Raw genomic sequence first — 14,741 nt, forward strand, 5'->3', positions numbered from 1 at the left:
AGGTGTGATGGTGTGGGGGTGCTTTGCTGGTAACACTGTTGGGGATTTATTCAAAATTGAAGGCATACTGAACCAGCGTGGCTACCACAGCATCTTGCAGCGGCATGCTATTCCATCTGGTTTGCGTTTAGTTGGACCATCATTTATTTTTCAACAGGACAATGACCCCAAACACACCTCCAGGCTGTGTAAGGGCTATTTGAGCAAGAAGAAGAGTGATGGGGTGCTGCGCCAGATGACCTGGCCTCCACAGTCACCAGACCTGAACCCAATGGAGATGGTTTGGGGTGAGCTGGACCGCAGAGTGAAGGCAAAAGGGCCAACAAGTGCTAAGCATCTCTGGGAATTCCTTCAAGATTGTTGGAAGACAATTTCCAGTGACTACCTCTTGAAGCTCATCAAGAGAATGCCAAGAGTGTGCAAAGCAGTCATCAAAGCAACTTTGAAGAACCTAGAATATAAGACATATTTTCAGTTGTTTCACACTTTTTTGTTCAGTATATAATTCCACATGTGTTAATTCATAGTTTTGATGCCTTCAGTGTGAATGTGCAATTTTCATAGTCATGAAAATACAGAAATATCTTTAAATGAGATGGTGTGTCCAAACTTTTGGTCTGTACTGTATGTATATACTGCATGGTACCACTTCTGTCCTGTATACTGAGTGTAATTCTCAGTATCTGTATTATTCTGTTGATATACACTGCACAGTACCACAGGTTCAGCTTACCGACTCCACAGCCCTGCCCAGAGGTGGATTCTGCATCTATTACATCTTTATGGTATATGATGTGGCTATGTACAAATGGACAAGATGGGACATCACACTTAATGTAGAAAGACCTTTTATATTCTAAAAACTGTGTTTCTAGCTGCTGATATCTACGTATGATCACAGACCCGGGTCCAGTCTCACGGTCTTCAGGATGGACAAGAGTAGGAGTGACATGACTGAGAGGTTGTTAAGTCTCACTCTGGAGATCATCTACCTGCTGACTGGAGAGGTGAGGGATGCTCGGATTAATGTCATGTAGCTTCCATATTATCTATAATAAACCAGACATGACCAGAGAGGTGAGAGATTGTGATTATATCATTACCTCTTATCTTTTTTAAAGGGATTGGTCAACTTTTCAGAAAAAAGAAAAAAAAAAAAGTTTCTTAGGCACAAATCTTTTCAAATTAACAAATGAAAGCATATTCTCCTCCCGTCACCCCCAGGAATCCAGCAAAGGTTGATCTGGTGGTTTGCATTGGCTCTGGCAGTCAATGACTAGAACAATGCTTCAGCAGATGTTTTTCTGATGAGCCCTTCTAGCCGTCTGACCGCAGTCCATCACAAACTTCCTGTGACATTTAGATATCTCAGTGGTACACTATGGTAGGCACACAACAGCAAATAGGTTAGGTGCACAGTGGTAGGTATACCCTTGTAGAAAGAGAACCAAGGCGCTCCAGATTCCAAAACAAAATAAAGGTTTAGTGCAAGGTCATCAGCAAATCTGTGTGGAACAATGGACCTATGTTTTTGCCCTATGACCTTGATCACAACCACTAAAAAAAATGATCTATATAATCAGCATTTATAGTGTAAAGTAATATCTAATTATTAATTTTACAAAGATAAACACAGAGAAGACTGAACTATGTCAAATATAGGGAACACATGTTGATTTCAGATGCATATGATTACATTCAATTTGACAGTTGATTGTATATAGTTCATTTCAAATACGATTAATTTTAATGTACAATAACCACATACAATAGAAGAGAGAATCACAGAAGGGCAAAGGGAATTAAAAAAAAAAAATGAAAATTCAACTTTTTTCCTTTTTTTGTTGTTTTTAATTCAGTTTCATAGTGTTTTAGGTTGAAGGTATATATACAGTTAGGTCCATATATATTTGGACAGAGTCAACATTTTTCTAATTTTGGTTCTAGACATTACCACAATGAATTTTAAACAAAACAATTCAGATGCAGTTGAAGTTCAGACTTTCAGCTTTCATTTGAGGGTATCCACATTAAAATTGGATGAAGGGTTTAGGAGTTTCAGCTCCTTAACATGTGCCACCCATCGCAGCACGAGGGCCAAAATGGCGCCGCGGCCTCTGAGGCGGGGACCGAGACTCCAAGGCAGCGGGAGAAGCGCATGGAGACGGCGATCCGGCTTTCCAAATATGCACACGGCGGAGGAGCTGAGGAGCCTGCACCCGATCAGAATGTGCAGTCATTAAACAACACTGTAACGGAGGGGGATGTGGAGAGGGCAGCGGGGGAGGCACAGGAGAAGCCATATCAAAGGAAAATACAGACTCCCAATCCAACTACTGCCCCCAGCAGAGAGGCTCAGGTTACCAGTGATGCTGACACAGTGACAAAGGATGTTGAGCCTACTTTAAAAGATGTGCTGCTTTCCATCTCGCATAGCAAAGCAGATCTCACTGAACATATAGGGTCTGTGAAAATAGACATACATCTCATATACGCCATGACTTGCAGAAAATAAGGGAGCTCCTCACTTCAATTTGAATGCTAGTGGATAATACTCCTCTGTTGCCTACTGAATTTATGTCCATAAATGTTATGATTGTTATTGTATACTGCTCATAACCTGGCTCTCATATATACCTCGGGCAGGCCAATATACTTATATAGTTGTTGAGGTGCTGGTTTCACCTACAATGTATAGGCAGGGTTAAGACACTCTGTCGTTTGAATGTTCTGGGAACATTGTGTGGGGGGGAAATGAGGGAGTCTCTGATGCAACTCATGTTGCGGCACCTCGTGTGGTTAAGGCCTACTAGGCTGCATGAGGCTAAACACCAGACTCTACATAGTACGGCTGTTGGTATTCATTTGATTAAGGGGGGGGGGGATGTTAAATGAGGTAGTGAGGGGGGGTAAAAGAACAGAACTTACTTTGTTTGGTGCAGACTGTGTATTAATACAATACTATAATCTTGATGGTCAGACGCACGAGTGGGTGCGGAAAGATGTATGCGACGGTCCATTTTCAATTGTTGAAGCATGGTCAAGCAGATTAATGTAGTATCCTGGAATGTCAGGGGTATGGGAGATCATGGCAAAAGATTTGCGGCACTTAAATATCTTAAGGAATATCGGGACTCGATAATCTGTCTGCAAGAGACTCATTGCAATATGGAGGCCGCTACAGCACTGAGCAAGCTTTGGAGGAGGCCAGCATATCATTCTACACATAGTACTTACTCTAGGGGGGTTAGTATATTGATTCATCCGAATTTACCCTTTGAATGTGAAAAAAGTATCAGTGACAGGGAGGGTAGGTATGTGTGCCTAGTGTGCAGAGTGGCTGGACTTAGAATTTGCCTAATCGCTCTATATATTCCTCCACCTTTCTCTATACAGACTTTGCGCCAAATATTCCCATGGATAACGGAATTTGCTACCTTACCCCTGTTAGTCATTGGGGATTTTAATATGTACCTACATGCTGAGCTTGATAAGTATAGGGGTAATGTGAAGGGAGGGGCTGCTCAAGAGACGTCATTGGCAAGGGTCCTACAGGAAATTAGCTTGGTAGATGTGTGGCGGGCTCGATTCACAAATGTTAAGCAGTATTCGTGTTATTCAGCATCCTATTCTTCTCTGTCCAGAATTGACCTGGCTCGGGGAAATAGTCATCTAGTCCCTTTAGTTACTAAAGTAGAATACTGCACAAGAATGTTATCTGATCATTCCCCATTATTGGTAGTTTTGGGAGTAGATTCTGGCATTATCAATCAAAGAGTATTGTGGAGATTTAATCCCTACTGGCTGGACGTGTTTGGGGAACAGTTGGACTTAGCAGGTAAATTAGATTATTTCTTTAAAGACAACATAGGCTCTGCTCCTTTAAATATGGTATGGGAAACCATGAAGGCGTTCTTAAGGGGGATCCTGATTAAGGAGATTTCCGTGGTTAAATCCAGAAACAGGGCTCGTACCCAGGAGTTGCGGAGAGAAGTAGACATACTGGAACAGAGGTATGTTGGGTCCCAATTATAGAGAATAGGGAACACTGGATACGGGCACAGGATACACTGAATGATCATATATTGAAACAAGCAGAATATAAACGATTCTTTCTTAAACAACAGTTTTATGTGGAGGGAGAGAGTGCAGGACACTTGCTGGCCACTATAGCCAAGGCTCAGACTGGGGCTCCTATCATTGCAGCTATCAGGGATACGAAGGGTGTGGTAATTACTGACTCAAAAGCTATAATAGAAGAATTTTTTCAGTTTTACAGACTATTATATGCCTCCAAACAGACTAACGAGCAAAGGGACATAGATCTATACCTTCATAATATGCAAATACCATGCCTAACAGATAGCCAAAGAGAACAATTAGATGCACCAATTACACTGGAGGAGATGCAGGAAGCTTTAAAAGATTTTCAAAATAACAAGGCCCCTGGTGCGGATGGGATCCCCGCGGAAATTTATAAGGAGGCTGGGGGGGTTTTACTTCCCAGATTACTGGAAGTCTATAGGGAAGCAAAGGAGCGGGGGACCTTGCTGACTTCAATGAGGGAGGCTAACATAGTTCTTTTGCTTAAACCTGGAAAGGATGCCCTAAACCCCGAATCATATAGGCCAATATCCTTACTCTCGGTAGATGTAAAAATTCTAGCTAAGATCCTGGCTACCAGATTGGGGGCGGTTATTACGCACCTGATTGCAGAAGACCAGACTGGATTTATACCAGCCAAGTCAACGGCAATTAATTTGCGTCGGCTTTTCCTTAACCTACAAATGCAGCCACACAATGTGGGTGGTAGGGCAGTGCTATCGCTTGATGCCGCTAAGGCTTTTGATAGTGTCGAGTGGGAGTACTTATGGGCTGTTTTGAGAAAGATGGGATTTGGTGCTGAATTTCGAGCCTGGGTGCAACTTATATAACAATCCGGTAGCTCTGATTAGAATTAATGGCAATCTTTCTGGTAACATTGAAATGGGCAGAGGCACGCTTCAAGGCTGCCCGTTGTCCCCCCTACTATTCGCCCTGGCTGTGGAGCCGTTGGCTGTTAAGCTTCGTTCCAGCAGCGAAATACAGGGGTTCTGCTACAAAACACTAGAGGAGCGGGTGGCCTTATATGCCGACGACCTTCTGTTGTTTCTGGGTGACAAGGAGCAATCTCTGATGGCGGCTATGAATCTAATAACGGAGTTTGGAGATTATTCTGGCTTGTGGATGAATTGGGACAAATCGGTCCTTATGCCGGTTGATGGTTTGTCTCAGAATACGAAGGTAGGGAGTACCAGCTTGAAGGTTGTGCGGGAATTCAAATATCTCGGAGTTAGAGTGACCGCATCTATCGGAGATTATATTCCTTTAAATTTACTTGAGCTGCTTGCCAAGTTTCAACAAAAGGCCAATACTTGGAGTAAACTTCCCTTATCAGTGGTAGGTCGAACTAATCTAATTAAAATGGTGTTAATGCCCCAATTATTATATATCCTTCATAATTCACCTGTTTGGATCCCCATGAGAATATTTTATAAGTTTCAGGCATTGTTTCGGGAGCTGATCTGGAAAAAAGGGGTGGCCAGAATTAGTTTGAATACACTTCAAAGGCCCAAAGATCAGGGGGGACTAGCCGCACCTAATCCATGGATATACTTTCTGGCCTCTCAGACTCAACAGCTCGGGTTGGTTCAGGGGAACCTGGATAAACTGATACGGCTACTTTCACACAATCTGCCGATTATCTCCTTTTTAGAAACCGGAATCTCGGGGTGGGATGCTAGGCGACAGCTCCCGACCCTAACACTTATGGGGAAAACGTGGCAGAAAATCAAACTGTTGTTGGGAATGAAAGCCTTTACCCCGTTTACCCCGTTGTGGCATAATGCAGGCCTTCCAGAGATCCATAAATTGAAAGGATTCGGAATATGGGAAAAATTGGGAATAACTAATGTGGCGCAAATATTAGAGGGGGAAATACTTAAATCGTTCCAACAGATAAAGGACGAATATTGTGTCCCACAAACCAATTTCTACTTTTATCTCCAATTGAGGCACGCATGGTTTGTACAGCCACGACATATGCAGAGTAAAATCCAACATCATATACTGTTTAATACGCTACTATGCCATAGAGGTGGGAAGGGAATGATATCCAGAATTTACGGGATACTTATGCAGCAATTTCAGTGGGACAGACCCTTAAATGTCAAGGAGAGGTGGGAATGTGACATTGGTACTATATCCTCAGAGGAGTGGGAAGATGTGGTGGAGAGTGTTCCGACATTATCTACATGTGAAGCATATAGACTTTCACAGTTGTATTTATTACATAGAGTATATAGAACCCCCAAATTTCTACAGCGCATTGGGGTAAGGAATGACAGTATGTGTCCGAAATGTGGAGAGGAAGGAGCAGATCTTATGCATATGATGTGGAGGTGTAGAAAGGTCGCTGTATTCTGGAATGAGTGTGTGCAATATATTAATATTGTGTTTGAGTGTAATTTACCCCTACATCCTAAAGTATGTGTATTAGGCCATGTGGAAATAATAGGATGTGAAGTGGATGAAATAATAGCCATTAAGAGGACTCTATACCAGGTCAGAAAGCTTATAGCTGCACATTGGTTGGATCCCTCCCCTCTCAGGTTCCAAGAATTCCTGGATAGAATGCGTCTTTTATTAAGATTAGAAGAGCGAGTGTACAAAAAACGGAAGGCTATACGTAAATTTGACAAAATCTGGGGTAAATGGAGCATGTATCATGGTCATTATGTCATGTCTAATTTAAATATCACTTGAGATTGAAATGTTGTGGTCTCCCATATTCTGTATAACTAATTGCTGATTGTCGAATGCTATGCTATATATCCTTGGATCAATTTATCAATGCCTTAACGGTCAAATAAGCTATATGATAGTACACGGTCTGTAATAACAAAATTTGCTTTTGTCATATGGTTCTTGGGGTTGTAATGGGTGTGGGGGGGGGGGGGAATGGGTGGGTTTTGAGAGGCACTACCAGTTTGGTGATGTCTCATTGTTGTTTATTTGTAATGTTGAAAAATATTTTAATAAATATCTGATTCAAAAAAAAGACTTGGCCGTCCAACCAAACTGAGCAATTGTGGGAGAAGAGCCTTGGTGAGAGAGGTAAAGAAGAACCCCCAAGATGACTCCAGAGGCTGAGCTCTAGAGATGCAGTAGGAAGATGGGAGAAAGCTACACAAAGTCAACTATCACTGCAGCCCTCCACCAGTTGCGCCTTTATGGCAGAGTGGCCCGACGGAAGCAAGCCTCTCCCCAGTGCTAGACATATGAAAGCCCGCATAGAGTTTGCTCAAAAACTCATGAAGGACTCTCAGACTATGAGAAATAAGATTCTCTGGTCTGATGAGACGAAGGTAGAACTTTTTGTTGATAATTCTAAGCGGTATGTGTGGAGAAAACCAGGCACTGCTCATCACCTGCCCAATACAATCCCAACAGTGAAACATGGTGGTGGCAGCATCATGCTATGGATGTGTTTTTCAGCTGCAGGGACAGGACTACTGGTTGCAATTGAAGGAAACATGAATGCGGCCAAGTACAGAGATATCCTGGATGAAAACCTCTTCCAATGTGCTCTGGGCCTCAGACTTGGCCGAAGGTTCACCTTCCAACAAGGCAATGACCCTAAGCACACAGCTAAAATAACGAAGGAGTGGCTTCAGAACAACTGTGACCATTCTTGACTGGCCCAGGCGGAGCCCTGACCTAAACCCAATTGAGCGTCTCTGGAGAGACCTGAAAATGGCTGTCCACCAACCTTCACCATCTAACCCGACGGAACTGGAGAGGATCTGCAAGAAAGAATGGCAGAGGATCCCCAAATCCAGGTGTGAAAAACTTGTTGCATCATTCCCAAGAAGACTCATGGCTGTACTAGCTCAAAAGGGTGCATCTACTCAATACTGAGCAAAGGGTCTGAATACTTATGACCATGTGATATTTTTTTTCTTTTTTAATAAATTTGCAAAAATTTCTACATTTCTGTTTTTTTTCAGTCAAGATGGGGTGCAGTGTACTTTTAATGAGAAAAAAATGAACTTTTTTAGAATTTACCAAATGGCTGCAATGAAACAAAGAGTGAAAAATTTAAAGGGGTCTGAATACTTTCCGGACCCACTGTATTTAATGCCTCATCACTACTTTTTGCTTCCTAAGCGCTTTCTTTGTCATTTATTGCACCTCTTACAGCTCTATTAAGCCGTGGTAGTAATTGTCAGGTAAGTCCCTGTAGAAGCATCTCAGATATCTAGAGAGGCCTGTACTGGATCATGGGTGTAACAGAATACCTCCATCTGTTATTTTGAAAAGATCATGTCTTGGGTGACGAGGGGGTGGGGTGGAGGGGATTCCCAATGTTGGACAATTCTTTTAATAAAATTATGACAAATGAAGAGATAAGAGACTTTCTTAATAATAAAGGGAAATCATAGTGCACCTCTGAGGAATATGTCACACTGTATATTTTGCATCTTTGGTTATTGTAACAGGACTATATGCCTATAAAAAAAGAATCTACTGAACCTGGGAAAAATCAGAACATCTTCCATGAATTAGAAAAGCTGGAGAAAACCCGGAACCTTATCAGAGAGCCACCGCATCAGTCACTATTACATGACCAGGACAATGATGAGAAGATCCTAGAACTCGCCCACAAGATCATCCATCTGCTGACTGGAGAGGTGAGCGCTGCTGGGAATACAGGACATACTATACAGCAAGGCCACGTTCACACCACCGTATTTTCAGTTTGAGTACTGTCCTTAGTCATCTGAGCACTGTCAGATTTTATTGCTATTTATTTGGCCTGTTCAGATGACCGTCTTTTAACACGGACTGGATGTGATAAAAATCGCAGCATGATCTAGTTTCTTCTGTGTTTCAGATGAGACTTGCTTATTCAAGTCTATGGGTGTACAAAAAAAAAAAAAACTGATTTCTTATGAATCAACCATATAATATCAGATTTTTATTGATACATTACTGTTTTATCAATTCTTAAACATTTGGAAAAGCAATGTGTTCAAAATGGATTTCATATGGATGACTACAAATGGGGGGGGGGGGAGGGATGCCCTTTTTTCTGGATGAAAATCAGATGATTTTTTTTTTTTTTTTTTTTGGTGAACTTATTCGAATACGAGGAATAAAGTGTCTGGATGATGATGTATTATTGTGTGTCAGGTTCCTATAAGGTGCCAGGACATCACTGTGTATTTCTCCATGGAGGAGTGGGAATACATAGAAGGACACGAGGATCTCTACAAGGACGTCCTGATGGAGACCCACCAAATCCTTACAGCAGCATGTAAGAAACATATCTAGATACATTTCCTCATTTTTTATGTAGGGATTATTGTATCAAACTAATACAATGGGGAAATTAAGTACTGGCCATGGCAATCAATTAGGTTGTTGCTTACATTTTTCAAAGGGCTTATTATATATGCATATAAATGTATTGTATTGTCACCGTGTGTGTCTTCTACAGTTGGGTCCAGTAGGAGAAGTACACCAGAGAGATGTCCCACTCCTTATTATCCCCACTGTAAAGAAAACGAGAAAAACTTTCCTTATTATGAGGTATTTTAAAATTGGAATCTTGTGGGTATTGGGAAACTTTTACAAAGTACTTGCTACCAAATCATTTTGTAGTAAAGATATATTTTTTATTTGTCTATGGATGCAGGATGTTTCCATGAGGGAAGTTGTGGTCGGATCACAGGTTGAGGAGGAAGATGATGATGAGATGTGCATGATGGGTAACACACAGTATAAGGATGAGGAGACGCCTATATGTATGCATCCAGGTAGGTAATAATCAGCACGGAGTACACAATTAATGCTGTTTGGACCAGCCCATAAAGCAGATACAAAGTATTCATTGTGGTGTTTCTCTCACTTATATTTCGGAAGCCAAATGTTGTGTATATGTTTTCCTTGGCTCCTGCTCCTTTTTTTTTTTTTTTCTCTTTTCTCTCTAGACCTATAAGCTAATAAAGGTTATCTAGCTATATATCCTCTAAAATGATACCACTGCTTCTCTAAGTGCAGTAGAGCTTAGCACCTTAACGACTGCCGGTACGCATTAAAACGGTGGCCGCTAAGGTGCCTTATTCCCTCACTGCAATCGTGAATAGTGCCCCATAAAATCCGAAAATCTCAGCTGCTGGGTGTAGCTGTGACCCTGGAGAACGCGATCAGGGCTGGATTTTACAGCAATCACGTAAAATAAAAAGTGTGATCCTGTATTGAAATCATTTCTCTCTCTTCTGACATGATCTAACATGTCGGAGGAGAGAGAAATGGTGTCCCCTTGTCCCCCACCGTACCTCTGCCATCGTCTTCATGAAGAAAAATGTCAGGCACATGCGCAATGCGCCCGCTGAGATCTGCCTGCCGGCAACCCGGCAACAGCAGGAATTTTTCCTGTTGGTTCTTGACTTTTGATCAGTGTGATAGACCCTATAACAGTTATTAAAAGCCCAATAATTAGTAAATCATCCCCTTGGTGAGATTAATTTTTTATTTTTTTTATTTATTTCATTCTTTGCTGTAAGGGTTAGCGTTGGGCTTGGGAAGGGCTAGTGTTGGGCTTTTGGGTTAGAGATTAGGGTTTGGCTTAGGGTTGGACCTGGGGGCTGAGCTTTGGGGCTAGGGCTGGGCTTTTGGGTCAGGGACCGGGTTTGGCTTATGGTCAGGGTTGGGCTTTTGGGGGCTAGGGTTAGGGTTGGGCTTAGTGGTTAGAGTTGTGCTTGGTGCAGGGTCGGACTGGGACAAAAAAGCAGCCCTGTCACACAAACCCCACCAGCCCACATACTATAACACCTCCACGCCCCAATCAGTGAATTTTGCTTTTACTTTGTCGTGCCCCTCAGCATTCTCTTAAAGGAGTTATTTGAAGAGTCACATGTGAATGGTGTCTCAGTCCGTATGATCAACCACAGCTCCATTTACATGTTGCTCTTAAGTGCTCCGTTTCTCAGGATCGTCTGAGATAGGGGATAGCCCATTTAAACAGGTTTTTCATGATTTATTTTTGTATGTAGAAAATAATAAACCAATAATGACTATCCAGAAGTCCAATGCCGCCAAGGGCTTGTGCAAACAAGCATATAAATCAGACGTGTGCTATTTTGATGTTTTATCAGATCGCATACTGACTGATGTTCTGCAATGAGGCCTTAGAGAGAAACATTTTTTTTTCTCATACTGATTCGGTGTGAGAAAAAAAAATTGTATCTTGCTGCGATTTGACTCTGAAATTGGATGAGACTCACCCATTCAAGTCGGAGTAAGAAAAGAAAAAAAAAAAAATCGGATGCCACTGCATAGCATCCAATATGTACGGATACATTACAATTCTGTAACAATGGAAACTGTAAATGGTCATGTAAAAGATTAATAGCTGCTGAGAAAAAAGAAAACTGACTGCACACGGATGACATGTGTTAAAGTACTTCAGAGGAGCAATTTTAAAATGGTATCACTTTTGGGGAATTTCCAATATATAGGCCCCTCAGTCCATTGAAATCTGAATGGGTCCCTAAAGAAACAGGTATTTCAAATTTATTAAAAAATGTTTTGCCAAAATTTGACATATTTTCACAAATAAACGCCAGTCATATCGAAGAATTTTAACTACTATCATGAAGTATAATATGTCACAAAAAACAATCTCCAAATCAGTGGGATCCATTGAAGCATTCCAGAGGTATCACCTCATAAAGTGACTGTTAGACGTCGGGCGTTTGCTGGATCTGAAATGGGTTCAGAATCATCAGTGGATTCTGTGGTCTCCCATTCCAGTCCAGCCAGGGCAGATGCTGCTCAGCATCACCATCAGTCCCAACTTCTAGCTGGTGCACGAGATGTACAAGCTGTCTCTTGGGTCTTTGTTCCTAGCAATGTGAAGCATAGGTTGCGGAGGGAAAAAGGGCTACTACAGCCTAAGTCCAGGATGCACTGCACTGAGCATGCCCGTGACATGGTGGCCCGTGATTGGTGGTTTGGGATTCAGCTGATCCGGTGACCTGGCACCACCTGATTGGCCGTGGGTGACGTCACCAATAATGCGACGGTGGGCAGGGCTTAATCTTTAAATAGTCCGCCCACAAACATGGCGGCGTGCTATGACCATTGAGCTGAGGTTGTGTAACTGTGTGGACGCTTGTTTGTTTGAGCTCCACGTGCTCTCTTGCTGTTATATCTTTGGACAGGCAGGTTTAGCGGGGGATAGGCAGCCTTAGTTGGAGGGAGGCAGGTAGCTTAGTCTGACAGTCTGGCTCCGACAAGGGGGGGTCACTATACACCCCGAGCAGACTGCAGACTCCCTATTCCTGGCACCGCCTGTTAACCACGTGGAGAGATACTCCGCAGTCCGGTAGCACGCCGGCTGGGAGCACGTATACGCCGGCGTGAATCACACACATGTCCTAGCGCCTACTGCGTAGCCTCTGTGCAGTTAACAGGGCTACGGCTACATTATCTGTTGCACATCTCTCGTGCGGTTAACGGAGATAGTGCGAATCCCTATTCCCGTCCCGGTGTGCAGTAACACGGGAGGGATTGAAATATTAGCTGGTGGTTTTTCCTTGTACCCGGAAGGTGTTCGGCCTCAGTCTTCCAGGCTGCATCGCGGACCTCGGGTTCGGTTTCTTTCCATTATTAATAAAGTTGTTTGCAACCGTCCCCATAACAGTGACACTGGTCAGAATTGTAAAATTTGGCCTGGCATGAAGGTTAAAATTGGCTCGGTCACTAAGGAGTTAAAGAGTAACTGTCGTTTTAATTTTTATTCCATAAATCAATAGTGCACATGACTGTATCAATAACGTTTTTTGTCAAATACCAGGAACTATCAAAAACAAAGCCGTTTTATTTAAAACCTGAAACCCCAACAAAAGACAAACTGCAACGTCCAAAAGACCGTAAAAAAAAAAAGTAACCTAATTTATATATAGGCACCACATCAAAAATTCATCATGGGAATGTAGCCTAAAGGGAAGCGATCATCAGAAAAATATATTGTTTTTAAGTCAGGTTTAATAAAATGTAAAAAAAAAAAATTCCCTCATATCGGTCTTTATTAAAAATTAAAAATCTAAAATGGGAAAACATGACATTAGTCATAATCAAAGAGCGTGAGCAGCTACAGGGAGGATAGGAGTTCATTTTTTCCCTGGAGCTGTGCTTTTAGCAAGGCAGGCAGACATGAATTTAACACCATTTACCTGCAGATTAACTCTATATCTGCAGATAAATAGTGTTTCTGGACATGACCATAGGTCCTTTTCTGATGAATGCAGCCAATTTTCATTTTCGCATGATCATTTTTTTTTTCCATAATTTTTTTATTTTTCCTTTCGACAACCATATGAAGGGTTTTTTCTTTTACCAGACGAGTTGTAGTTTTGAATGATACCACTCACTTTATTATGTAATGTATTGAGAAGTGGGAAATAAAATTCAAAATAAGGTAATAAAAAACAAACCAATTCTACCATATTTTAGGGGATTTTGTTTTTATGGCATTTATTATATGGTACAAATGTCAACATGATTCTGTAATCACGGACCCAAACGTAGAGAATTTTACTATTTTAGTGGCTTAGAAATTATTATTTTTTAACTCTTGTAAACATAAATTTGCTTTGTCACCGTTTTCTAAAGACCCATAACTTTTAGGCTGAGTTCACACGATGCGTATTTAATGCGTTTCCGCGTTGTTTTTGCAGTTGCGTAAACGCTGCGGAAACGCATTAAAAACGCATGGTAGAAGGGCAGCAATGTTCCCCAATTGAAATCCGCATGTGCTGTGCCCATGATGCGCGTTTTTCCGCTGCGATCAAAAATCCGCAGCATGTCAATTAATTTTGCGGAAACGCGGCGTTTTCGCCACCATTGACTTGCATTAGAACGCGCCAATTCCGCAAGACTGCATCTGTACTTGCATAATTGGCGTGTTCTAATGTGCGGATGGTACCCGGGTGTGGAGGACAGGAGACTCTCCTCCACACCCAGGTACCATTAAAAAAAGCTGTAAAAAGCTGTAAAAAAAAGAATAAAATAAAAAATAAATGTATTCTTACCTTCTGTCGGCCCGCGCACCGCTCCTTCTTGGTTCCCGGCACTTGCTGTGAGTTATAGGACCTGCGCTGACGTCCGAGTCATGTGACGGGTCACGTGACGCTGACGTCGGCAGGTCTTTCAATTCAAAGTTGCCGGCGAGGGAGAATGGATTGAGCAGGACCGCGCGGGCCATCGGAGGTAAGTATATACACTCTCTCGGGTCACACTATATAAATCCATGCTGTTTGCATGGATTTATATAGTGTGACCTAGTTGTCAAGCACTTTTCCAAGTGATGCTATCGCCTGGAAAGCGCTTGTCAATCCACATGCGGAAACGCATGTGAATCCGCATGTATTCCGCAGGAAAAACGCATGCACAATCTGCATGCTTTTTTTTCTGCCAGGGAGATGCAGAAATGATGCAGAAAGTTTCTGCTTCATTTCTGCATCGTGTGCACATACCCTTATTTTTGTGTATGAGGGCTTGTTTTTTGCATGCCAACCTGTATCTATCATAGGTACCATTATTGGGGTACATGTAATGTTTTGATTGCAAATTATTGAGGTTTTTTTTTTTTTTTTTTTTGTAGGAGGTGCGACAAAAAAATGGCAGTGTTT

General features: G+C 42.0%; 1 protein-coding gene across 1 annotated transcript in view; it reads left to right on the forward strand.

Moving 5' to 3' along the window:
* Nucleotides 1–14,741, forward strand: part of LOC141273101 (uncharacterized) — a 34,688-nt gene that overhangs the window by 12,972 nt on the left and 6,975 nt on the right. The window contains exons 2-6 of the mRNA XM_073684484.1: nucleotides 876–1,007; nucleotides 8,541–8,732; nucleotides 9,235–9,358; nucleotides 9,542–9,633; nucleotides 9,740–9,860. Coding sequence (XP_073540585.1) covers nucleotides 930–1,007; nucleotides 8,541–8,732; nucleotides 9,235–9,358; nucleotides 9,542–9,633; nucleotides 9,740–9,860 — 607 coding nt within the window. The 5' untranslated portion in view covers nucleotides 876–929. The remainder of the gene's footprint in view (nucleotides 1–875; nucleotides 1,008–8,540; nucleotides 8,733–9,234; nucleotides 9,359–9,541; nucleotides 9,634–9,739; nucleotides 9,861–14,741) is intronic.

Source organism: Phyllobates terribilis, unplaced genomic scaffold (assembly GCF_046119375.1).
Source record: "Phyllobates terribilis strain yellow unplaced genomic scaffold, ASM4611937v1 Scaffold_5__5_contigs__length_657084704, whole genome shotgun sequence".
Lineage (NCBI taxonomy): Eukaryota > Metazoa > Chordata > Amphibia > Anura > Dendrobatidae > Phyllobates > Phyllobates terribilis.